General features: G+C 46.2%; 1 protein-coding gene and 1 non-coding gene across 9 annotated transcripts in view; both read right to left on the bottom strand.

Annotated features, from left to right (window-relative positions):
* REEP1 (receptor accessory protein 1) overlaps positions 1 to 27,306 on the bottom strand; it is a 136,887-nt gene that overhangs the window by 72,661 nt on the left and 36,920 nt on the right. For all 8 annotated transcript variants that reach the window (XM_059891517.1, XM_059891519.1, XM_059891518.1 and 5 more), the window contains 1 exon segment: positions 4,574 to 4,646. In XM_059891517.1, the coding sequence (XP_059747500.1) occupies positions 4,574 to 4,646 (73 nt within the window).
* On the bottom strand, positions 12,249 to 12,321 carry TRNAG-CCC (transfer RNA glycine (anticodon CCC)). Its single transcript has one exon. It is a non-coding gene; the product is annotated as a tRNA-Gly (tRNA).

Below are 27,306 nucleotides of genomic sequence, written 5' to 3'. Positions count from 1 at the left end.
GGACAGGGAGGCCTGGCGTGCTGTGATTCATGGGGTCGCAAAGAGTCGGACACGACTGAGCGACTGATCTGATCTGATAGTTTCTTAGACATAATGTTATTGCACACCTAATAGACTATAGCATAGTGTAAACACAAGTTCTGTATGCTTTAGGAAACTAAAAAGTGCATGTGAGTCACTTTTTGGTGATACTCATTTTATTGTTGTAGTCTGAAATCAAACATGCAGTATCTCTGAGGTATAGGGTGTGTGTGTGTGTGTGTGTGTGTGTGTATTTTTAAAACTACTAGCATCCAGGGACTTCCCTGGCAGTCTCCTGGGTTGCACTGCAGGGACACATGTTCAATCCCTAGTCAGCGGACTAAGATCCTGCACGCTTCATGGTGTGCCCCCCAAAATTATGAACTAGTAGCATCCAAAGCCTTCTAATCTGGAGGGCATCTCCCAGCATGTGGGTCTTTATGGAAGCCAAAGTCTATCACCCAGACCTGGAAAAATCAGATGTCCCTATCCAGGGTTTTGAATCATCATGGGATGTTCCCAAGGCAAGAATGTCCCGAAGGCATGGGCAGCTGGCAGCCAGTTTGGTAGTGGCGACCTGGGCAGCAGATTCCTAAACAGACCCTTCCTGCAGCACAAGCTTGGTCGTCACCCAGCCTTCTTGATCCTCCTCAATTTCTGAGGGTCTTTCCCCAGCCTTCTAGTTAATTCTATGAAAGTGAAAGTGTTAGTCATTCAGTCGTGTCTGACTCTTTTTGACCCAATGGACTATAGCTCGCCAGGCCTCTCTATCCATGTAATTCTTTAGGCAAGAATACTGGAGTGGGTTGCCATTTCCTCTTCCAGGGATCCTCCTAACCCGGGGATCAAACCCAGGTCTCCTGAATTGCATGCAGCTTCTTTACCATCTGAGCCACCAGGGAAGCCCTATAAGTTCCTTTCTGTTTAAGCATCTGCCCATCAAACCTTGACTAGTGTAGTAAGTCTGGAAAGACATAAAAAGCTATGAATGTCGAGAGCAGTGTCTCTCAAATTAAGGATCTTGTTAAAAATGCAGATTTTTGAGTAGAGTTACCTGTACACCTGAAACTAACACAACATTGTAAATCAACTATACTCCAATAAATATTAAAAAATTTAAAGTAAATAAATACAATAAAAATAAATTTAAATGATAATTTTTTTAAATGCCAATTTTTATTTCAGAGGTTTGGGTAGGGCTTGAGATTCCAAGTTCCAACAAGCTCCCAGCTGATGTGGGATAATGCCAGTCCACAGACCACTCCCTGGGTGCTGAGCTCAGGAGCGCTGAATGCTTGTAGAGATGTGGCTAGAAAGTAGGAAGGAGCAAGGTCAACAAGGTTCAACATTATCTAATGGAGTTTGGACTTGATCCTGCAGGGGATAAGTAGCCATTAAAGGACCCAAGGGGAGTGAAATGAATAGATTTCCATTTATCAAGGGCTTGTAGACATGATGTAGACAACAGAGCATGAGAGACAGGAGGCGGAGGAAGCAGTGAGGGATCCGGTGGGCAGAACAACAGCCTCCACCCCCAATGTCCTCTTCCTCATCCCCAGAACCGGTGCATTTGTTACATTATATGATGAAAGGGACTTGGCAGTTATTAAGTTAAGGGCTTTCAGATGGAAAGATTATCCTGGATTAACCAGGAAGGCCCAATGTAATCACAGGAATCCTTACAAGTGGAGAACCTTTCTCAGCTGTGGCCAGAGCACAACACTGGTGACCCTGAAGGTGCAGGAAGAGGCTCAAGCCAAGGCATGCAGGTGGCCTCCAGGAACTCAAAAAGGCGAGGAAGTGGGCTCTCCCCTACAGCCTCCAAATGGAGGCTTGCTTTCAACCAGGGACACCCATCTGACTTGATCTCCAGAACTGTAAGATAGTACATTTTTGCTTTTTTGGTTTAGTTGGTTTTGGTCTTTTTTTTTTTTTGGCAGGGATGGGGGGTGGCGGCTGTACATAGGGCTTGGGGTACCTTTGTTCCCCGACCAGGGATCAAACTTGTGCCCTTGCAATGGAAGCACGGAGTCCTAACCACTGGACCACCTGGGGACGCCTGCATTTGTGTTCTTTTAAGCCACGAAGCTCATGGTAATTTGTTACAGGGGCAATAAAAAAAAGGATATGGGAGGCCACTGGGATATTCAGGGGAACAATGATGAGAGCCTCATTGAAGAGAAAGTATTAGTCTCTCAGTCATGTCTGACGAGTCTTTGTGACCCCAAGGACTGTGGCCCGCTACACTCCTCTGTCCTTGGAATTCTTCAGGCAAGAGTACTGGAGTGGGAGGCCATTCCCTTCTCCAACAGATCTTCCTGACCCAGGTATCGAACCCGGGTCTCCTGCACTGCAGGTGGTTTCTTTACCATCTGAACCACCAGGGAAGATCTCATTGAAGAGAGAGGGCAGCACAGAAGGGAGACCTGGTTTGAAAGATTATTGGGACGATAGAGATGGAGGTTCGTAGTTACCCGCTGGGTGTGTGGGTGGGGATGGTTGGTGAGGAGAGGCAGGAGTCAAAGGAAGCTTTCACGTTTCTCTCTCGGACAAAGGGGTCTGTTGGTCAAAAGGAAGGAAAGAAGTGAGTGTGAGTCTGAGTGTGAGAAAATGTGTAAGTGTGCACGCAAGTGTGTGAGTTGAAGGCATGTGAGAGATCCCAGAAAAAGGGAAGGAGTCTCCCTTAATACCACTGGGCTCTTTCCTTGCAGTTCCATTTTTACCGAGAAACTGGCTAATCTTAACTCTCAAGCTTTCCCTCCTGAGAACAGCACGGCCAACATAAACAGCTGCTCTGCCTGTCAGTTATATTTTTCAGTTTAAATTAATGAATTGCCATTCCAGTCCTACACCAGGCTCCCTTGAGTTTAGTCAGAACAAAACAATTCCCCGGGGTTCACTGTCTCCCGGATGAGCAGACAGAATAGAGTTTTGTACCCCTGCAAAGCAGAGGATCAGACCTTGAACCGCAGTGATTCCAGTTTCGCCTTCTTCCTTGGCGCAGTGTCCCCGCATCCCCAGCTGAAAGGGGTTGGAGAAAGGGAGGGAGACACGGAGGAGGCTGCCCAGTGCTGTCCCCTGGGCCAAGTCAATTAGGAATCATGAGGTTCTGTGCATGCAACTTCACTGCTATTTATAGTTCACACTCTGAGATTCCTTCACATACACTTATTGGGGACCCAGTCTCCAGAGGGGACATGCCCCATTTGGATCCCCTGCATGGTAGCAAATGCAAGCCAAGCAAGCCATTCTGGGAAACTCTGAGGGGTGGAGGCAGGTCTGGCTGAGTTGATCTAGAGGCGGCTGGTTCCATCCTAAAGACATCCTGGGAAAGCCAAGAAAATAACTTCAGAGCAGGTTTCCTCTCTGAATGATTTCTTTAGCTGTGCCTAACTTGCCAACTGACCTCTTCTGAGTAAAAGGAGAGCAAAGATCCTTTGTCCTTCCCAACGCTAAGGGCTGGGACTATTGATATCAACCCATTGCTCGGATGAGGAAATCGAGGCTCTTGGAAGTTAAAGTTCTTATCTAGTATTGAGTCAATCGAACATTGGAGCCAGGACTTAACTTCAGTCTTTTGATGACAAAAATCTCTATCCTTTGTACTTTGATGGAGGATTCTGTCCCCTCTGGGGAGGGACACCCCCTACCCTCCACTCCCCGCAGGCTTTTGTCGATCAGTGGTAGTCTGACGATTCTCCTGCCTGGAGGTGCCCAGAACATTTAGGGCTGTGAGTGGGGCACCCAGATCACCCAACAGTGACACAACCCTCCCACCAGTAAGTTCTCCTGATCCCCTACCTGTGTCCAGCCCTCGGCCAGGTGCTGTGGAAGATGGTATAGGAGGTATATGTGGAGGATGGTTCAGCCACAGGAGGATGATAGCTCCTGTTCTCTAAAAGTTTATAAAGCAACAGTGCTTAGATCGTGGGATGTTCAAACCACAGAAGTGGAGTGGGGTTCAGAGCTGCTGAACCAGGTCTGTTGGACATTAGGATCCGAGCCCCTGCCCCCAGTGCAAGACTGTTTCCCAGTAACATTGCCTTCTGCTCCAGACAAGGAAACTGACACTCAGAGAGATGAAGTCATGCTTCCAAGCCCACGGCCTGTGGCCTCTGGCAGCCTCCAACTCTAGCTACCATTTCCTCTTGCCAGGCCTCCCCGCTCTCATCACTTCCACACTCTACTTGTAACACCTCTGTTACTCAGCATATTCATTTGTTTAAAATAATGCTTCATTATGTCACAGTCATGACTACCAGTCAATGAAAAAATTGTGTGACTATGCAATCATCTCTTTTCCTATGGCCTCCACCTCACTCCGTGCATTCTCATGACTCTTCTTAAAAGGGCATGAAATCTCCTTTAACCTGGCTAAAGGGTAGCAGGGTTAAAGGAGAGGACTCCTGAGTGACATCTGGCAGGTCACTGTACCGTCCTGCTCCCAGTACCCACCAAAGAGGGCATCTGCCCGGCCCCCACTTCACACTCAGCCTCCCCCACTTAACCCCACCATCACTCACCCTATCCACTCAAAAATTGTGCTACTTACATATTCTTTAATGTCCTTTGACTTCACAGCCTTGTAGGAATAATATGCAGGGTAAAGAGTGCCAAATATTAGCCTGGAGGGAAGAGAGAGAGAGAAAAAATGAGAAATGTGATTTTCATTCATTCTGTCTGATGGAAAATGTTGTCTTCAGTGCCAGAGCATCCTCTGAACTACAGAACATGCTTTTGTGGGGCTTGGTTATTTTTCTGAAGGCCCTGAAGCGTTTCTGCTCATGGCTAGGACGTGCTTAGGAACCTCTATGACCTGTTATAACTCCACACCCACCTTCCTTCAATCTGTCATTTGGCAACACAGGAGGGTGGTTTGGGGTCACAGAAGCCAAAAATGAGAGGATCAGGGGCTCTGGAGGTGGGAAACCAAGCTGAGCAGCCAAGACCCCTGAAATTAAAGGCCCAGTGGATTTCCCTGGTGGTCCAGTGAATAAGAATCCACCTGCCAATGCAGGGGACACAGATTCCATCCCTGGTCCGAGAAGATCTCACATGCCATGGAGCAACCAAGCCTTTCACTGAAACTTCTGAAGCCTGTGCACCTGGAGACTGTGCTCCAAAGAAAGAGAAGCCACCGCAATGAGAAACCCACATACCACAAGGAGGAGCAGTCCCCACTCTCTGCAACTAGGAAAGAGTCCTTGCAGCCACGAAGATAGACCACAGCCAAAACTAAAAGTTAATAATTATACATATGTTTCTAAAAGGCCCAATGTTCCTCCCTGCTGCTAATCCCCATCAGATGCTCTCTTAAGCCCACCTACACCTTGGGCTTCCTTTGCTACCAAAACCGCATCACTCCAAGTTTCTTCAAATTTTACTCCCTTCAGACTGGATTTCAGCATCCTGCAGTCAGAATCAGCTGTTCAGTTTGCAAATCCAATCAAGCCAACCCTTTCTCCCACCAGACAATCCCCACCTTGCAATAACCTGCTTCCCACTGCTCTGAAGATGTAGAAGCAAAAATAATGACACCAGTGTGATGTTTGGGCTTCAGCTCTCACTGAGTCATCACTCCTGGGGCCGTGCACCAGGTCATTAAATAATCAGACTCTGCATAGCATAGCTCCACTTGCCCTTATTCTCTCTACTTTGTCCCTTCCCCAACCCCAACCATAGAGTCTTTGCCTGTCCTTTCCTTCTGGAATCTGCACCCCCACCCCCACCTCCTTCTTTGTCAGGTTGGTACCTATTCACTCATCAAATGCCAGCTCCATATGACCTCCTCCTGGAAGCCTTCCCTGACCTCTCCCCCTAAGTTAAATCTTCCCACTACACTCTCAAAGCATGATATACAATTTGATCAGGACACGTGATGTTTTGATTGACAGCATCCCCTAATTGGACTCTAAGTGCCTCAGGGCACAGAATGGATCTGTTTTGTTCAACAGTGTGTTTCCAGCACCTTCCACATAGGAGACTCAATAGATACTTTAATAATTATTATTTTAATTTTATTCATTTATTTGTTTTTGGCTGTGCTGGGTCTTCACTGCTGTGCATAGGCTTTTTCTAGTTGTGGTGAGTGGGGGCCACTCTCTAGTTGTGGTGCTCGGACTTCTCACTGTAGTGGCTTCTCTTGCTGTGGAGCACAGGCTCTAGGCATGCAGGCTTCAGTAGTTGCAGCCTGTAGGCTCTAGAGCACAGGTTCAGTAGCTGTCATGCTTAGTTGCCCTGTGGCATGTGGGATCTTCCCAGACCAGGGATCGAACTCATGTCCCCTGCATTGGCAGGTGGATTCTTAACCACTGGACCACCAGGGAAGTCCCCTCAGTAGATATTTTTCAATGAATGAACTGACAGGATGCTGGAGCTGAAAGGGTTTCATCCTTTCACCCGACAGGTGAAGTCACCTCTACGTGTCAATTCAGGTGCCAGCTGTTATACCATCCTGGCTCTGTCCCCATAAGGGCCAGCATCTCATGTGACAACCCTATGGACAGAGCTATGAAAGGAGACACCACACTCAGGAAGCCCAAAGCCATGGCTGGTTCATCAGGGGGGGTCATACAGAGAACTCCCATCAGATGCTATTTATCAAGGAGGGTTTAGTTTTACAATAAGCTGTTGCAGGTAACACCTTGACAGTCCACATTCATCAGGTTTCCATGGAAAAACAGAAAGCTAACTGAACCAAGTCTGTTTCTGGTGCTGAATGGGAAGGGGAAAGGGTTTTGTAACCTAGACTTACACAGGCCCTGCACTAAGTGCTCTGCAGACATGAGCTCAGACAACCTTGGTAACAAGAACCTCGTCCATAGACAGGGCACCGAGGCTGGAGCGGCTAGCCCGAGCTTGCCTAGTTCCATGACCAGTAAGGATAAAGGAGGGGAAGGGACCCAGCCAGACTGACCTCCTCTGTGTCTGACTCCTTACCAACACTGTCCACTGCCTTGGAGAGCAAGGCCACGCCCTGGGAAGGCTGAAATTGTATCTAGGGAGCTAGATAAGACAGCCAAAGGGACAAAAACATAGTCTGAAAGAAAACAAGAAAATTCAAAAGGAGACGGTGACTTCCTCTGACTGTCCGGTACCTAAGACTCTGCGCTTCTAATACAGGGGTTTTTGGTCATTCAGTCATGTCTGACTGTTTGCAACCCTATGGACTGCAGCACGCCAAGCTTCCCTGTCCTTCACCATCTCCCGAAGTTTGCTCAAACTCATGTCCATTGAGTCCAATGCAGGGGGCCCAGGTTCAATTCCTGGTCAGGGATCCCACATGCCGCAACTAAGAGTTCAAATGCCTCAACTAAAAAAAATCCCGCATGCCACAGTAGAGATCCAAGATCCTGTGTGTTGCAACTAAGACCTGGTGCAGCCAAATAAAATGTCAAAAAATTAATTAAAGAAAAAAAAAAAAAAGATGGCCACAGTGCCAAAGATACAGGCAGCCCAAGGAAATCCACTGGGATCTGTCACAAGTCAGCTCAGAGGAGGAGGTTTCCCCAACCCCCCCACCCAGCCCCGCTTCACCCTAAGCAGTATTCTCAGATACTCTGGAGAATCTCTCTTCGTCCATGAGACCTTTCCTGACCTCAGCATCCCCTGAAGATTAGGTTCCTCTTCTGTTCTTCACTGCCACACCCTGGATGGTCCCCTTTCTTAGCTCTGATCCATATCACTTGCATCAGTTTTTTCCATGTCTGTCTCTCCCGCAAGACAAGTTCTACAAAGTTGGCTTGATGCTGTCTACTTACAAGTCTAACCCACACCCCTTGGGCAGAGGAAGTGCTTGGTAAATATATGTTCCCTCTGGGAAATTTCATAAAGTGGTGAAGCAAGGGTCAGAGCCACCCAAGGGACACTCATGACTTTGGGGCTGAGGTCTCAATAGTGAGGAGATGCTGGACAGCACCAGGCTGCTTCAACAAAGCCTCCAGCACAACATCACAGGCCCCGGAGAAACAAACACGCCCTCCTTTGGCACAGAGGCCCTGGTCAATAGTCATGTCTGCCAGGACAGAGGAGCCTGGCATGCTGCAGTCCATGGGGTTGCAAAGAGTCGGATGTGACTGAGCAGCTGAACAACAGCAACGGCCAGGAGGGTGTCCAGCCCCTGCCTTGAGGCAGTGCGTGAGCAGCAGGAGAGACCAGTGGAAAGTGCATCTTCACCTGACAGCCCATGGATCAGCTCTTCTGTGAACCCCAAAGCCAGCAACACCCCCCAAGTGGACATAGAGGTGGAAAGCTTCACGAGGGCCAAGACAAAGGAGGCCTGTGTTCCGTCTGCCTGGGGGACTCAGATGTGAATGGGTGCCAGCATCCCCCCACCTGGCTCCCTTTTGACAGCATAGGGACAGCAAGACAAATGTGTCTGTGCTTTCCAGTCTCCAAAAGCTCAGAAACACCGGCATGTAAGGGACTAGACCCATTATTTCACTGCCCAGAGGAGGGAGAATGGAATGAAAAGGGCAAGGTCTCCTAAATCTATTTTGGAGAAAAAATAAATGAAGCAGGTCCATGCCAAAGGGGTTTGAGATTGATGTCCATTCATAGCAAGTCCCCCTGGCCAGGCCCTTCTCTTTCCCCACCTCCCTCAGCTCCGGACCTAACCCTAACCTCCTGGCCAGCAGCTGTTCCCCACTCAGCCATGCTTGCACGCTCAAGTGTCACTTCCTGGGACTTCCCTGGTAGTGAGTGGGTAACAGGCAGGAAGGCCAGGGCCTCCAAACGGAGGCAATAGGTAGCAAGTGTCAGACATTTTTTATCTTTCTCTTAAGAGGCAGGAGGAAACAAACAAGTGTTAGATTTTTTTCCCCTTCTCTATACAAATTTTAAAAAGGTTTCTCTTAAAATTCTGTGTTGCCATAATGACACCTGGTTCTACCTGAACTTAACTTTTCTCAAACCTTGAGTTAACCAATGCGTTTTTCTTATGGAAATGTTTGTCTTAAGCTATGTTAATGAACTATGTATTTATCCTAGACTGTCTTTCTTCAAGTCGGTTCCCCCTCAGAACCGACTTGACAAATCTGTATATTTTACTCATATATTGTTCTCCTAATCTATGTTAATGAAACTATATACTTACTTGAAAACCTGCCTTTCTTCAAGATTCAAGTCAATCATTTTATGGCCCGGGATAACTCACCTAGCGCCAATGTTATCTCAAAATGAATGTTGTGGGTGAGGGGCCTCGTGCCACTCTGAGTTTTGAGACATCTCCTTTCTATAATTAACAGCTTGCTAGTAGCTATATAACATCTGGCTAAAGACTAGCAGAGGGGCACTCTTTCTGCCCCTTTCTGATGTCTGTGTCAGAAGCTTTCTCTATCTCTTTTATACTTTAATAAAACTTTATTACGCAAAAGCTCTGAGTGATCAAGCCTCGTCTTCGTCACTGGCCCCAGGCTGAATTCTTCTCCTCTGGAGGCCAAGAATCCCAGCGTCTTTCGTGACTCAGCAATAACCTTTCAGTAGGCCAGTGGCTAAGATTTCATGCTCTCATAGCAGGGGGCCCAGGTTCTATCCACAATCAGGGAACTAGATCCCACATGCCATAACTAAAGAGTTTGGATGCTGCAACTAAAAATGGAAGATCTTGTATGTCACAACTAAGACCCAGTACAACCAAAGGAATAAAAATAAACTTTTTTTAAACGTGTGACTTCCTATTGGCTATCTCTTCTTCAATTTCTAAAAAAAATTTATTTATTTGGCTGCGTCAGGTCTTACTTGCAGCATTTGAACTCAGCTCTGGCTAGTTCCCTGACCAAGGATAGAACCTGGGCCCCTTGCACTGAGAGCTTGGAGTCTTAGCCACTGGACCACCAGGGAAGTCCCCCAGCTTGCTCTTCTGCCTGCATCTTAGTGCATGACCTTCCCACAACTCCACACCTTCCCCGCCCCCGCCCCCCCACCCCGCCTCCACAAAGTCTCACTAATCCTTTAAGACCGAGCCACTTCTGTGCGTCTTTGATCAGTTGTCTCTCAGGATTTTCTTGACACTTGTTAAGTCTCTTACAGCTCTTATGTCGTAGTTTTAATAATAAGACATTAAAAATAATGATATTAATATCACTGAGTGCTCACTCACGCCAGGCACTGCTCTACAAGCTGTTTATTTGGTCCTCTCAACATCAATACAGGCTAAGAATTTTTGCATTGTTCAGTCATGTCTGACTCTTTGCAACTCCATAGACTGTAGCCCACCAGGCTCCTCTGTCTGTGGAATTCTCCAGGCAAGAATACTGGAGTGGGTTGCCAATCCCTTCTCCAAGGGATCTTCCCGACTCAGGGATCAAACCCAGGTCTCCTGTATTGCAGGCAGATTCTTTTTCATCTGAGCCACCAGGGAAGCCCTAAGAATTCTTGTGCTTAGGTGCTCAGTCATGTCTGACTTTTTGCAACCCCGTGGACTGTAGCCCACCAGGTTCCTCTCTGTCCATGGAATTCTCCAGGCGAGAACACCAGAGTGGGTTGCCATTTCCCTCTACAGGGAAGAATTTTTACTACTCCATTTTACAGATTAGGACAATGAGGCTTACAGGGACAAACAGCCAGGAGCTGAGCTGGGATGTGACCCGGGCAGCCAGACAACAGGCTGACTGTCTTCTCCCAGGGCAGCCTGTGCTGACTGGGTCAGACCATCCAGGCCAGCGAGATTGATTAGTGGGGTCCCCAGCACCTGACACAGCGCCTGCCCAAGTGGCTGCTGGACGAATGTCTGATGGATGAATAAATATCAAACAACTGCAACCTCCAAGGAACTTCAGCCCACTTCAGATTCACAATAACTCTCTCTACAATGTCAAGAGAGAAGCTGTACAATTCTTAGGAGGAATAAGGCCACTTAAGTGCTTAAGGTTGGCTCAAGAGCAGGAAGGAAGAAGGCTTGAGTGTCTTCTGTAGAGGGGAAACCAGGCTCTGTGCTCACACACTCCACCTGGTTGTCTGTGAACAGAGTCCCACCTGGCACTCCAGAGCCACAGAGCTCTGCACCCACCCACCCTCTGCCCACGGCCATTTACTGTTCCCCGGAAGCCCCCAACCCAACCTACTGCCTCCATGTATCTGCTTGCTGCATCCCTGCTATCTTTGCCCTTGATTCCTCCTCTTGCTCCAAACTAGGGGCCTTCATCCGGGTTGCCGCCTTCACTTCCCCCCAGCTGCAGCAGGGTCAGGGCTGGGATGTGGGTGGGCAATGGGCCTCCTGTGAATGCTAACCTCGGAGACAGCAGTTCCCAACTGGGAGTAGCACATCTGGGCAACATCTGGAAACATGCAGGTCATCACAACTCAGAGAACGCTAGTTGGGGGAGGCCTAGGATGCTGTTCAACATCCCACAACACACAGGACAGCCCCCCAAAGTCTAATTGGGTCCATAACATCAGAAGTGCCAAGGTGGAGAAACCCTTGTCTAGGTGCTGTTTTTCAATCCTTGGGCCCTTCTCCTTTCCTTCAGCTTAAATGACATAAGATAACTGCTTTGAGTAGGATCCAGGGGCCTCTCTTCTTTCTCCAGTTAATTTCCAAGGAGTTAAAATTTCCTAAGAAGAAAGGGCTTCCCAGGTGGCGCTAGTGGTAAAGAACCTGCCTGCCAATGTAGGAGACATAAGAGACTCAGGTTCGATCCCTGGATTAGAAAGATCCCCTGGGGGAGAGCATGGAAACTCACTCCAGTGTTGTTGCCTGGAGAATCCCATGGACAGAGGAACCTGTCAGGCTACTCTAGTAGCCATGGCCAGTCCATGGGATCACAAAAGTTGGACACGACTGAAGCAGAAGAAGAGAGGTAAGAGGTCTGTTGAAAGCCTGACTGAGCCCCACTGAGCCCCTCACTGCGCTCACCAAGCCAAACAACAGCGGAGGGTCCCAGAGGGTCAGTGCATGCCTGATCTCATCTTGGCCAAGTCCACAGGTTCCCCCCTCAACACTCAGTCACCCCTGCTTCCAGCCACTCCACCATTTCCCAGCCCTGCTGGGACCCCAGCACTGGCAGCAATATGCACCCTTGGCACCAATGCAAAATATAAAATTTCTGATTATTGTCCTATGTAGGTTTTTCCATGAAAGTTTATGAATCCATTTTTTAAAATATTTACTTATTTTTATCTATTTGGCTGTGTTGGGTCTCAGTTGTGACACACAGGATCTTAGATCGTGGCATGCAGGATCTTTAGCTGCAGCATGAGAACTCTTGGTTGCAGCACGTGGGATCTAGTTCCCTGACCAGGGATTGAACCTGGGTCCCCTGGATTGGGAGCACAGAGTCTTAGCCACTGGACCACCAGGGAAGTCCCTATGAATCAGTTTTGATTACTTTCTAAGAGAATTAATTTCCAAGACCATTTTTACTTTCTACTGTCACATAAGGGTCCTCCTTGGTGCTGGAGTGCCTACTGGCATTTCAATAAATATGCTACAATTTTTAAGATGGAAAAAACTTAAAACAGGAGAGAGAGATCTGAAGTCTCCTATAGGTACTCTTTTCTCATATTTTTCTTTCCTTCCTTCCCCCAAATAAGCAACCTCCTGAATTCGGTGTTTCTCATTCTCACTATTTCTCACTAATATTTTTACTAACTCTGTAAGCCATGCTGAAGCAGACAAAAATGTATTTCTATTTAAACATTATGTAAATGGAATCACACTATGTGTATTCCACCAAAATATTTCTTCATTCAAATTTATGGTTTTGAAATTTTTGATCCGTATTGAGACTTGTCTTTCTAGACCTTTTTTGTTCTTGTTGCGTTGGGTCTTTGTTGCTGTATGCAGGCTCTCTAGTTGATGTGTGGGATCTTAGTTCCCTGACAGGAGATCAAACCCACATCCCTTGCATTGGAAGGCAGATTCTTTTTTTTTTTTTTTTTTAATTTATTTATTTATTTTAATTGGAGGCTAATCACTTTACAGTATAGTAGTGGTTTTTACCATACATTGACACGAATCAGCCATGGGTGTACATGTGTTCCCCATTCTGAACCTCCCTCCCACCTCCCTCTCTATCCCATCCCTCGGGGTCATCCCAGTGCACCGGCCCTGAGCGTCCTGTCTCATGGGTTGAACCTGGACTGGCGATCTATTTCTGGAAGGCAGATTCTTAACCACTGGATCACCAGGGAAGTCACTCCAGCACACTGTAAACCTCTGTATACTATTTAATTATGTGAATTTATCACAGCTTATTTACCCATTCTATTGATGCATATTTAGGTTCTTTCCAAGTTGTCACTATTACAAACAGAGACAGAATGAACATTCTTATACAAATCTCCCTGGGCGCAGGTGGGACTTACTCTAGGGTTTACACACAGTGTGGAACTGCTGAGTTGCAGGGCACAGCACCTTCCTCCAAACAATGCCAAACCACTCCCCAGAGAGGTCATACCAGTCTCTACTCCTTCCTGCAGTGTAAACGAGTTCTGATGTTCTCCATTCTTTTTTTGGGGGGGTCCCCATTGCTTCACTTGGGCTTTCTCTAGTTACAATGAGGAGGGGGCTACTCTTCACTGCAGTGAGTGGGCTTCTCATTTCAGTGGCTTCTCTCGTTACAAAGCACTGGCTGCACGCACACAGCCTTCAGTAGAAGCATGCAGGCTCAGCAGTTTACACGGGTCTAGCTGCTCCGTGCCATGTGGAATCTTCCTGAACCAGGGATCAGACCTGTTCCTCTGTATCAGAAGGCATAGGATTCTCCATTCTTGCCAAACTAATACAGTCAGATTTAAAATTTTTTTGCCAATCTGAAGAATGTGAAACAGTATCTCAAGTTTATTTTAATCCATATTTCCTCAATTGCAAGTGAAGTTGATTAACATCTTATACCTCTTGGCCATTTGGCCCCCTTAACTGAACTATTTCCCATTCAGTTCTTTATCTTTTTCTTACTGATTTTTAGGACTTATTTGTGAATTCTGGGTATAAATTATGCCTTGGACATATGGATTGCACACATCTTTTCCCAATAAAAAGCCCTTTTAACTTTCTTTGCTGTGGTCCTTTCTGTTGTACAGAAGTTTTAAATTTTAAGTGATAAATATATCAGTCTTTTATAGCTTGCTTTTTTATATCTTGTTGAGAAAATCCTGGCCACATATATCTTCTCATAAAAGTTTTTAAGATTCACTTTTTCACTATTAGGTTTTAATTCATCTGTAACTTATCTTTATGTATGTTATGAGTTAGGGATTCAATGTTATGCTTTTTTTGTAAGGATCCCAACTGTTCTAATAACAATTACCAAATTCCTTCCCACTGATTTTCTTTTTTTTTTTTTTCCCCCACTGATTTTCAATTCTACCATTACGTGTAATGTTTTCTAACATGTATAGATATTATTTCAGTTCTCCATTCCCTTACGCTGGTCTACTGACCAACTATGCACCTATACCACAGGGTATTAATTTCCATAGCTTTATAATAAATCCTGATATTCTTTTTAAAAAATATTTATTTATTTGGCTGCGCTGGGTCTTAGTTGCAGCATATGGGACCTTTAGCTGCAGTTTGCAAACTCTCAGTTGTGGCATGTGGGATCTAGCTCCCTGACCAGGGATCGAACCTACATTGGGAGCACAGTGTCTTAGCCACTGGACCACCGGGGAAGTCTCCTAAATCCTGATATTCTTAATGCTGTCTTGCCTATTCTTAGCCCTTAGATTTTCTACATGAATTTCATTACAGCTTGTCAAGTTCCATGAGAAACTTTATCTGTTCTGATTGAGAGTACACTGAAATTACAGATTTACTTGGGAAGAGTCACCATCTTTATCGGGTTTCCTTTTCATGAACATGGTCCCCTCTACTGAGTCTTCCTTAACATCTTTTCAAGATATGCTACAGATTTTTCTGTAAAGACCTTGGACTTGTTTTGTTTTCTTTATTCTTAAGTATATATTTCAAGAATTTTTTTTATGGTATTATGGGTTTTTAACATTAGATTTTCTCTTGGTTTTTAATGTTATACAGGAATGCCATTGGTTTTCCATGTGGATCTCAGAACCACTCAACTTGCTGCAATCAAAAGCATTTGGAGTCCCAAATGCATTACAACTCCATGAAAAAAGTCAAACCCCAAACCAATATACTGTATGATTCCATTTATATGCTATTCTGAAAAAGGAAAGTTTATAGGGATTAAAAAAAATCAGTGGTTGTGCAAGAACTAGAGATGGTGGAAGAGGTGACTACAAAGTAGAGTGAAAGAATTATGGAAAATGATGGAAGCTTCTTGCATCTTGATTGCAGTGGTGGCTACATAACTGTCCATTTATCAAAATTCAGAATTCAAATTCACACTTAAAACACTCGTACTGGGATTTCCCTGGGGCAGTCAAGTGGTTAAGAACCTATGTTTCCAAAGGCAAGGGGTACAGGTTCAATTCCTGGTCAAAGAACTAACCCATGTGTGGCCACATGCCACACAATGCAGGCAAAAATTTTAAAGTAAATAAATAAAATAAACCTTATCAAATTGATTTAAAAAACCTGACCTTAAAAAGAAAAAGCATCTTGAAGAATTCACACTCATAAGTGTAAGTGTGTGTGTGTGTGTGTGTGTGTGTGTATTGGTGTCCAAAAATGCATAAAGCTGGCCAGGCATTAGCCTCCAAGCTCGATACAACTTCCGGGTATTGGAGGGTCCATGTATGACAAAACAACAATTTGCAAGAAACATAACACACCTCTAGGGGCTGCTAATACTATAGCTCTGAAAGGACTGTCTTGGACATACTATGGGCCTGGGTGCTATAGGCAACTGAGCAAGCCTAACCTTTACCATGCTGTGTAGGGAACGTCCTTACTCACAGTGGTTATCCACAAGCCTAAGCTGGGCAGCTTCTCAGGCTGGGCACAGAGCTCAAGGTTCCCATGGCATGGCAAGCCAGCTGGGCTCTGGTTGCCATGGGTTCCATCCCTTGGGCTCCCGCTTCTGTTTACCCACTGTGACCTTCTAAAAGGCTAGAGGGAGAAAAAAGGAGAACAGCAGAACTGGCCCACTGGGCATTTGGGCTCCTTGGAGACTATATGACTATGATTTGTAAGTTCTTCTTTATTTATTGAGTATCCATTAGTTACCAGGGACTGTGCAAACTTCTTTATAAGCAATATCACTATTCATCTTCATATGGCCTATGAGAGATAAGTTGTTTTTTTATAATACAGACAAGGAATCTCATAAAGAAGGCTGAGCACCGAAGGACTGATGCTTTTGAACTGTGGCACTGGAAATGACTCTTGAGAGTCCCTTGGACTACAAGGAGATCAAATCAGTCAATCCTAAAGGAAATCAACTCTGAATATTCATTGGAAGGACTGATGCTGAAGCTGAAGCTCCAATCCTTTGGCCTGATGCAAAGAATCTTTGGAAAAGACCCTGATGCTGGGAAAGAATGAAGGCAAGAGAAGAAGGGGGCAACAGAGGATGAGATGGTTGATGGCGTCCCCGACTCAATGGACATGAGTTTGAGCAAATTCTGGGGGACAGTGAAGGACAGGGAAGCCTGGCATGCTGCAGTCCATGGGGTCACAAACAGTCAGACATGACTTAGTGACTGAACAACAACAAAGCTGATCTCAGCCAAAAATAAACAAACCATGTCCTTCTTTCTCAACGTGGCATGTGATTCTGCTAGCCCCTGCCTATAGACGCTTCTCTTTTTCTCTTGGTCTCACTGTGTGGCACGCAGAACTTCTCCAAACAGGGATCGAATCTATGCCCCCGCATTGGAAGCACGGAATCTTAATCACTAGACCATCAGGAAGTCCTGTAGATTCTTTCTTTTCAGTGTGCTTCACGTCCAACTCCTCTCTGCAGACTTGAGACTTACACACACAAAACTGTTCCTGGGGGAACACCCCAACAAACACCTTATTCTTTTATTTGGTCCTTTGGTCTACACCACAACCCTCTGAGACAACTGGGATTCTTTTCACAGTTAATAAAAAACTGAGGCTCAGAGTGGTTCAGAGATCCACCAAAGGCCCCTTCCTTGTCTGACAAGATTCAAACCCAGGTCTCCTGCCCTGAAGTCCAGGACCATTCTGAAGCCCCTATCGCCGTGGCACAGAGAAGAGGTTATTACTTATTTAGAGTTGTGTAAAATGTGTGTGGCAAAAATACAAATTTAAATTGGATTACAGAAATACTCCAAAGTCCAATTTAGAAAAACACAGAACAGACACGCTACAGATTTCAGTTCATGCTGTTAAGCATTAAACTCTGCAATCCAGCCCACTCAAGTCCTGTTCAAGTATCGGTCTGAGTATTTTAAGCTCTGGCATCAGACCTGAGTCTGAATCTAGCTCCATCACTGACTAGCTATGGGACTGGGAGTGTGTTTCTTAACTCCTCTGGACCAGTTTCCTTGAGGCTGGAGAAGAAAAACACCTATGGTCAACAGCCACTGCACAGATTAAACAAGGAGACTATAGCTGAGAATTTAACATTGCAGAGGCAGTGTAGAAGGATGACAAATACTAGTTTCCGGTCTACAGAAATAAAGGGATCACTTCTATTTACAGAAATAGTGGCTTCAAATGCCAATTCCTTTAGGCACAAAATAGTTTTCACCCAATCATTATTTGTTGAGCATCTACTATGTACCCTGGGTCCTCTGGTAGGAAAGGCAGCCAGCAAACAGATAATTATACAAACAGTTGACTAATAACTGCTGCGTTGAGTCTCACTGAGTATGTTTTGAAGGAGAGCATGGATTTCCTTTACAATGACTGTCCTGTGGTCGCCCACTTCCCAGCTCACAACCCCTCCCAGGATCTGAGAGCCAGAGACATTATTCTTGGCCAGATCGCCCCCTTGTAAAGGGTTATGGTTCTCCTCCTGGTGAACTTATCTCTAAAGCACCCTACAAGGGATATGGGGCTTCCCAGGTGGCTCAGTGGATAAAGAATCCACCTGCAACGCGGGAGACCTGGATTCAATCCCTGGGTTGGGATGATCCCTTGGAGGATGGCATGGCAACCCACTCTAGTATTCTTGTCTGGAGGATCTCATGGAGAGAGGAGCCTGGCGGGCTACAGTCCATGGGGTCGAAGAGATTTAGACACAACTGAAGTGACTGAGCATGCACGCACAAGGGATACACTTGGTGAGAGGAAAGTAGTGATGGACCTTCCTGCCTGCACCATGAGAGGGGGGAAGGGGAATAAGCCTGAGGGTGCTCTGAGCTAGATTGGAGGTGGTAGCTGTGGGGTGCCTGTGCGATTCTCTGGGAACCTGTGCCAGCTCTTTCCCCCCACCCCCATTCCCACAGAGCAGGTGCTGGTGTTGCTGTGCCCAGCTTGGAGGTCTACACGATGTGCACACACCTGTCCAAGGAGGGTATCACAGGGCTCCAGGGAAGAGAGGGGAACAGGACAGGTCTTTACTGATGCCCGCCGGGTGCTCACTGACGCCCACAGCAGTCAGGTGAAGTCGTGACTAGTATCCCCTTTTTAAACACGTAGGACCTGGGACTTAAGGAGGTTCCATTCTTACATCCGTTCATTAGATATTCATTCAGCACTTCTGAGTCTAACACAAAGTCACAGAGATGCCAGGTGGGTAAGCTGGATTCAAAGTGCCGTCACTTTCTGGCTTCAAACCCTTTGCTCTTTCCAGTCCAACATGATACCTCAAGAAGGTAAGAGATTTTATGCTCAGGGGGATCAGAAGTACCTGGAGTGCCAGGTGTATTGGGATGAGATAGCAGAGCAAAGCTGTGTGTGCTAAATATTGAAGGAAAAGCCTACGGAGGTGGGCCCAAGAGCCTCCTCCATTAGACTGTGAGCTCTCTGACAGCAGGAACTGGGACATTCCCCTCCTTTCATCTCCAGTGCCGGGCACAGAATGGGTGAGACACGCAGTAACATGGTGAAATTCAAATGTATTACACTAAGTGAAAGAAGGTGAAGGCGTTAGTCGTATCCAACTCTTTGAGACCCCATGGACTGCAGCCTGCCAGGCTCCTCTGTCCATGGAATTTTCCAGGCAAGAATACTGGAATGGGTAGCCATTTCCTTCTCCAGGGAATCTTCCCAACTCAGGGATCAAACCTGGGTTTCCCGCATTGGAGGCAGATTCTTTACCTTCTGAGCCACCAGGGAAGCCAGATTCAAAAGGCTACATGCTGCTTGACTCCACTTATATGACATTCTGAAAAAGACAGAACTATTAGAGACAGAAACAGATACACTGCCAGAGGCTGGGGATGTGAGAGAAGTTGACTTCAAAGGGGCATGTGGAAATTTCTGAATGTGATGGAATGGTTCTGTATACTGTGATAATGGTTACACAATTGCACGAGTTTGTCAAAGTTCATAGAACTACATTATAAAAAGGGTAAATTTCATTCTATATAAATTATACTCTAATTCTTTAAAGGGGGAAGAAAGAGAAAAAGAGAATGAATATAAGCAGATTTACAGAGAAGCTAATGAAGCTTAAATTTCAAGACCCCTCAACTGCATGGGTCCTGGGAGGGGTCCTAGCAAGCATACTCATCAAATTTTTTATGACTTTTTTGGAGAAGGCATCTTTCTTCCACTGTAAATGCTTCAGGATCTATTAAACCTAGATCCATGCCTGAATAAAAGTATAAGAACAGAAAAAAAGAAGAATGGTGGGCTCCCAAGGAATTAAGACTCAAGTGGGACCCTAAAGAAAGTCAAGACCTGGTTAGAGCAGAAGGAGGTAAGGAAGACCACCCAGGGAGCAGAACCAGTGTGGACACAAGTTTAGGGGTTTCTCATGGTTCCCAGTGACCTCATGAGCATCAGGAAACTGGTATTCCTACACTTATGCTCACTACTCAGACACAGATGTCATGGTGTGATCTTTTCAGACACATCAAGTCGTTCAAGGCAGGTAGAGCTATGACCTAATAGGATGTGAAAACTCTAGATGCCAGTGTAACAAGCTTGTATCATTCTTCTGGCTACCCATACAGCAATGACCCCTGACTGCCCAACAGAGGGAAATTTTACATTATGTTTCTGAAACGGAAAATGGTTGATGTCCACTCTTCCAGCCTTCCTTCCAGAAGGGATGTGTGTTTGTGGTAGACACATCTGCACAGGTATGAACCCAGGTCCCTGCAGCCCTCTCATTCAGCTGTGCTGAGAATGCGTCCTTCAAGGGGACAATCTCATGATACTACAGGAACAAACACAGACAAGTGAGGCTGGTCTTGTGGGTGGAGTTGCTGATTTCTTTATGGTTAAAATCAGCCAAGTTATCAGTAGAACGCAGCTCCAATTTTAAAGCAATTCTATTACAGAGAAATATTTGCACACCCATGTTCATAGCAGCATGATTCACAATAGCCAAGGGATGGAAGCAACTTAAATGTCCAATGACAGATGAAAGGAGAAACAAAAGGAAATGTATATTTATTTTTGTTGTTGTTTAGTCACTAAGTTGCGTCAATCCCAGAGACTGTAGCCCGGTAGGCTCCTCTGTCCATGGGATTTTCCCAGGCAAGAATACTGGAGGGGGTTGCCATTTCCTTCTCCAGGGGATTTTTCCCACCCAGGGATCAAACCCATGTCTCCTGCATTGGCAGGTGGATTCTTTACCACTGAGCCACCTGGGAAGCCCATATATATATATATATGTATATGTATATGAATATGTATATGTATTATATATACATATATATATGTATATACTTCTGCTGCTGCTAAGTAGCTTCAGTCATGTCCGACTCTGTGTGACCCCAGAGATGACAGCCCACCAGGCTCCCCCATCCCTGGGATTCTCCAGGCAAGAACACTGGAGTGGGTTGCCATTTCCTCCTCCAACGCATGAAAGTGAAAAGTGAAAGTGAAGTCGCTCAGTCGTGTCCGACTCTTAGCGACCCCATGGACTGCAGCCTACCAGGGTCCTCCATCCATAGCATTTTCCAGGCAAGAGTACTGGAGTGGGGTGCCATTGTCTTCTCCATGTATATACATATACATATAAAATTTTATATGTATACATATAATTATATATATACACAATTATATATATGTGTGTAATTTTATAGAAACAGAATATATTGAGTACAGCCCATTACCTCATTTAATTCATAAATGATTCATTGTAACAAATTTAGAGGAAAACAGAATTTATAATTTTTCAAGTTACATCTGTTCTGCTTCATAGTACAATGTCATTTATTTAATTTACTGAAATTGTCTAACCAAATAAAATTTGCCAATTTTAGATGGCATTGTAAACTCATCTCAATTCATTAGAGAGGATATAATGACATTTAAGATGAATGAAAATTAGCAAGCAATGCAAAAATCATATTTTTCAAATGGTTCTGGTTGTAGAGGAAAAAACAAAGCCTGTATATTATGTTCTATCCAGAAGTTTCACGACTAAATATGTTCCTGCTATTGATAGACAGTAAAGAATCTGCCTGCAATTCTGGAGACCTGGGTTCAATCCCTGGTTTGGGAAGATCCCCTGGAGGAGAGCATGGCAACCCACTCCAGTATTCTTGCCTAGAGAATCACATGGACAGAGGACCCTGGAAGGCTGCAGTCCACAGCGTTGCACAGAGTCGGACCCAACTGAATTGACTTAGCATGTACACAAATACATACACACACACTCTGCACATATATATTTGGCTGTGCTGGGTCTTAATTGCTGTGAACAGGCTTTCTCTCTAGTTGTAGCGAGTGGAAGCTACTCTTTATTTCAGTGCACGGGCTTCTCATTCCAATGGCTTCTCTTGTTGCGGAGCAGAGGCTTTAGGGTGCATGGGCTTCAGCAGTTGTGCCTCACACATTCTAGAGCACGGGCTCAGTAGTTGTGGTGCATGGGCTTGGTTGCCCTGCGGCACATGGGATCTTCTTGCACCAGAGATCAAACCTGTGTCCTCTGCATTGGCAAGTGGATTCTTAGCCTAAGGTCACCAGGGAAGTCATATACATATATATGTATATATATATGTATATACATATATATGTATATACATATATATGTATATATGTATATGTACATATGTACATATGTATATATGTATATATATATATGTATATATATATATGTACATATATATATATATATATATATGTGAACTGGGCTCCTGAGCTGGCCAATCCATCATCTATATATATATATATACATCTTGATTTCCTCCAGAAAAGATCTGGAGGTGACTTGGTTATTGTGTGACACATAAGAAACTATTACGATTCCAGGCCCCTGGGCTTGTCTGCAGGAAGGCTTGGGCAGCCACCAAAATCACTGTCACCTCACCCAAAGTGGGAGGAGCTAGAGAAAGGCTAATCACATCCAGGCCTGACTTACCTGCTCATGGAAGAACAGAGATTGTCTGCAGCAGGGCTGTCTGGCCAGTGCCCAGAATGCCTCCCTGATGAGAACATAAAAGCCCAAGAAAAAAAAAAGCAGAGTGGAAAACAGCCAGGTTTTCTTTAGTGAGTGAAATTTCAATTTTGAGAGGAGGTTCTCCAGCACATGTCTCGATCGTCAGGGAGTTGTTAATTACAAGGGACAGTTATGGAAAAAGCGCAGCTAATGACTGCTACAGAACTGATCTGGCTGGGCATTGTGAACTGGGCTCCTGAGCTGGCCAATCCATCATCAAGAACACCTGTGCTTCAGGTGATGTAAGGAAGCCCACGGCTCCCCTGAGAGATCAGCGCATGCCAGCCTCCCAGCTGTGCTGGTTGCTTACAACTCCTGGGGTGCAGCCATCAGGAGCAGACGGACCCTGAGAGAGAAAGGCAAGGCCCTGGTTTGGGTAACAACATTTTGTCGCTTGGAAAGGTAATCCTTGGTAGTGCTCTAAAAGGTGTGGAGGAGGGAGTTCCCTATTGGCTACTGGTTAGGATTCTGGGTTTTCACTGCCATGGTCTGAGTTTGATCCCTGGTCAGGGAACTGAGATCCTGTAAGCCACTCGGCCAAAAAGGAAAGAAGTTTTTTTTAAATGAGGGGTGGGGGTTGGGGGAGGAGGCAGGGGGAGGGGCTTCCTTGGTGGCTCAGTGGTAAAGAATCTGCCTGCCAATGCAGGGGACACAGGTTCTGTCCCTCGTCTGGGAATATCCCACATGCCATGGCAACTAAGCCCCGTGCACCACAACCACTGAAGCCTGTGCCCTAGAGCCCAAGAGCCACAACTACTGAAGCCCATGGCCCTAGAGCCCATGCTCTGCAACAAGAGAAGCCACCGCAGTGAGAAGCCTGTGCATCACAATAGGAGAGTAGGCCCTGCTCACTGCAGCTAAGGAAAAGCCCATGCAGCAACGAAGACCCAGCACAGCCAAAAATAAATAAATAAAATTATTAAAAAAAAAAAAAGATGAGGTAGAATGATGCTTAGTAGTTAAGAAGCTGAAATACATCAAATAGTTTGCTTCGTTTAGAAAAGATATTCCTCTCAACTACACAGAATGAGAAGTGCTTTGTAACATCTGTTCCATTTGCTTTTGCAGATCTGAAAAGAATGGATAAAACTAGGTCACCAAGGAGAAAACAATTCCAACACAGAACACAAAGAGTTGGATTAGAGGAGGGTGATATAAGAAATTTAGTCAATTCAGAATGAAAACAGTATGCTTTCTTTCCATTTGTTGTGAGCTCCAGATGGCCATGAAGACAGGGTGGACAGAAAGGGAAGTCCTGGTGAGGGATGGCCTGCTATCCTGGGAACCAACAGCAAGCTGAAACACTTTACATTTCGGGGTGGGGGGAGGTTAACATCCCATAATAAGCGGCGCTGATTACTGAGCACAGCCCTAAGCGCCCTACGTGCATTTGCAGGTACAACCACTCTACGAAGTAGGCATGATTCTAATCTACATTTCCCAGGCTGAAGATGTCCATCAGAGAAGTTAAATAATCAGGCTAAGGTCACACAGAGGATGAGATGGTTGGATGGCATCATCGATTCAATGGACACAAGTTTGAGAAGCTCCAGGAATTGGTGATAGACAGGGAAGCCTGATGTGCTGCAGTCAATGGGGTCACAAAGAGTCAGACATGACTGAGGGGCTGAACTGAACTGCAGATCACACAGCGAGTCCATGTTAGGACTGAAACTAGAATGTGAGATTTCAAAGCCTCGGTGCTAAATGGATTTCCCAACTTTTTTTGACAGCACAAAATCAGTAAAATATTATGATATTCCTCAGGCTCTGCTGAGGAAATCTTGGTAAGTCATCGTGAAGGCTGGTTTTATCTAAAATGAGCCTATCTAATACATAAGCCCACTTCCCAAGGCTCTTTCAAACTGTAACACAACTTGGGTTCTGCTGAAATCAAACAAAAGCTTGAGAGAACCTCCCACTGATTGGGAGTCTACCCCCCCCAACCTCGGGACCTTCCCCAGGGAGTGTGTGCAGCATGCCCTTCTCCCAGGCAGACCCACTGCCTGCTCTGCGCCAGCACCGCACTGTAAACCACCCATTCCATCTCCTCTCATCTTCATGATGCCCAGAGGTTTCGCTGTCCACAGAGCCGGTCTGTGCTGCACCACTCACTGGGTGACGGTCCTTGGACAAGCACCCAGGAGACTCACTGGGTTTATGTCCTCTACACAATGGGGTGTCCCCACCAGAGCCAGTAGTCCTGTCAAATGGGATGATATACAAGAAAATAGTGATGCTGAAGCTCCAATACTTTGGCCACCTGATGTGAAGAGCCAACTCACTGGAAAAGACCCTGATATTGGGAAAGGTTGATGACAGGAGAAGAAGGGGGTGACAGAGGATGAGATGATTAGATGGCATCATCAACTCAATGGACAAACTCTGGGAGATTGAGAAGGACAGGGAAGCCTGGCATGCTACAGTCCATGGGGTCGCAAAGAGTCAGACACAACTGAGCAACTACAACAAGAAAATACATTGAAAAGAAATGCTGCACACACCTGTGACATTATTTCCCTATGGTGGAGGCTGTGAGCGAAGGACCATGGTGTCCCACTAACAGCAGGGTGAAGCAGGAGCCACCGTGGGAGTTATACCTGAACAGCCCTGGGTGGGGCTGAGTCCAGCCCTTGTGCCTATAAGACCTAGGGATGCTTTGTGGCTGGGAGACCAGGGGTGGCACTGCCTGCAAGCCCCTTCCTGGGGTTAGTGGACACTAACATCCAATGAGCATGGTTTTCAGAGCACAGGGAGGAGTGCTGCTGTCTCAGTGGACTCTTAAAAGCATCCCACCCTGATGCATTGCTTCCTTCTGGCTGCGTGACATCAGGGAAATGCTTCTTCCAAGAAGACTCTGGTAGTGTCAGAGACACCTGTATTCACCCTGCCTCCATCCCAAAACAGAGAAAATGATGGACAAGTTCACACTACTTCCTCTCCCTGTGTGCATTTGACCAAGGTTTTACTGTGAATGGTACACATGCTCATGTGCTCAGTTGTGTCCAACTCTTTGCAACCCCATGGACCATAGCCTGTCAGGCTCTTCTGTCCATGGGATATCCCAAGCAAGAATATTGGAGTCGGTCACCACTTTCTACTTCAGGGAATCTTCCCAACCCAGGTATTGAACCCACGTCTCCTGCACTGGCAGACGGACTCTTTACCACTGAGCCACTTGGGAAGCCATGAATGGTATAGTTTAGCCCAAACTTCAGCATTGATAGGATCTTTCCTCAAACCCCAGCCCTGACTGGTCTGTGAAGAATTAAGCCTGGGCTAGCTTCCCAGGGGGCTCAGTGGTAAAGAACCTGCCTGCCAATGCAATAGATGTGGGTTCAATCACTAGGTGGGTTAGATTCCCTGGAGGAGGAAATGGCAACCCACTCCAGTATTCTGGACACCCCATGGACAGAGGAGCCTAGCGGGCTACAGTCCACGGGGTCACAAAGAATTGGACACAACTGAGCAACTAAAAAACAACAAGGCACCAGCCCTGGAGGTGCCCCTGGGGGTATGCTATCCTGGGAGGGATAACTAAAGGAACCACAGCCTGTGGTGTAGTATGGTGTGGTTCTGTGGCTCGTTTGCAGGTAGAGAAGGCAAGTTGCTTTTTAGGGTGGATTAGTTAGTTGGTTAGCAGTGGACTTCAACAGGAGGGGACTGGAGCACAGAGTGCTGGGTATAGGGGCCTGGTCTTCGGGAAGATCTGTATCAGTCAGGGCCTAGGGTGACATCTCTGGGTCCCTATGCACTGAACGGGGTGCAGCACAGGAGAAGGGCTCCCAGTTGAGGGTCAGGAACCATGGATCTAGGCTCAGCTCTGATCCCAACTGGCAGTGTGATCTTGAGCCATCACACCATCCCTCCCTGAACCTCTCCTCATCCTTTCATTCAGAAATCACTGACCAACTGGGACTTCCCTGGTGGTCCAGTGGCTAAGACACTGAGCTCCCAATGCAGGGGGCCTGGGTTCAATCCCTGCTCAGGGAACTAGATCCCACATGCCACAGCTAACAGTTCACATATAGCAACCAAAGATCCCAAGTGCCCCAACTAAGACCCAGAAAAGCCAAATAAATAAATATTAAGAAAAAAAAGAAATCACTGATCTACTGACCTGGTACCTATTGTACTGACCTGGTCCAGCAAGTGTCCAGCACTGCTCTGTTGACAAATCAGCAGTGAACAGGTGGGGACAGAACCCTGTTGAGTTCTGGGGCACTCCTTCCCCTGCCTCAGGCATTCTTTCATCTGATGACTGCAATCTGACCCAGCTCCAGTCCTGGCCTCTGCTTGCCCTGTGTGGAGACTGCTGAGTGTGACCTGTCCCCTGGGCACTACCCCCTACCCCACGCTGCATCCTGAGAGAGCATGAGGATGTCAGCAAACACCCAAACAGTGGTGATGAGCAAACAAAGCTGCTCCGAGGCCATCTGCACAGATGTGGACAGTCACCCCTCGCCAGGGTAGATTCTTGGGAAACTGCAGCAGGAAATAGAGCGGTCCAAAGGGGGATCATGTTTTTGCTGTATCCCTTTGTCACCAGTAGATGGGAATCACGGGTCAGCAAAGCAGAATGCTGACACAGCTTTCCTTCGGAAGCGTACAAAACAAAGAATGGACAGCCTGAGGTGGAAAACAGGAACATACGGGTGTGATTGAGCATGGGTGTGCAGATGAGCCAGCAATGAGGCAAAGCTGCGGTGAGCAGAAATGATACCCTTCTTAATGGAGCGATTCCACTGTTCCAAAATCTTCCACGGTATGACTTCCCTGGTGGCCCAGTGGCTAACACTCCACCCTCCCAATGCAGGGGACCTGGGTCTGATCCATGGTCCAGGAACTAGATCCCACGTGCCACAGCTAGGAGTTTGCACGCCACAACTAA

Source organism: Bos taurus, chromosome 11, assembly GCF_002263795.3.
Source record: "Bos taurus isolate L1 Dominette 01449 registration number 42190680 breed Hereford chromosome 11, ARS-UCD2.0, whole genome shotgun sequence".
Lineage (NCBI taxonomy): Eukaryota > Metazoa > Chordata > Mammalia > Artiodactyla > Bovidae > Bos > Bos taurus.
Note: the sequence above shows the minus strand (reverse complement) of the source record. Positions and strands in the feature narration are given on the sequence as shown.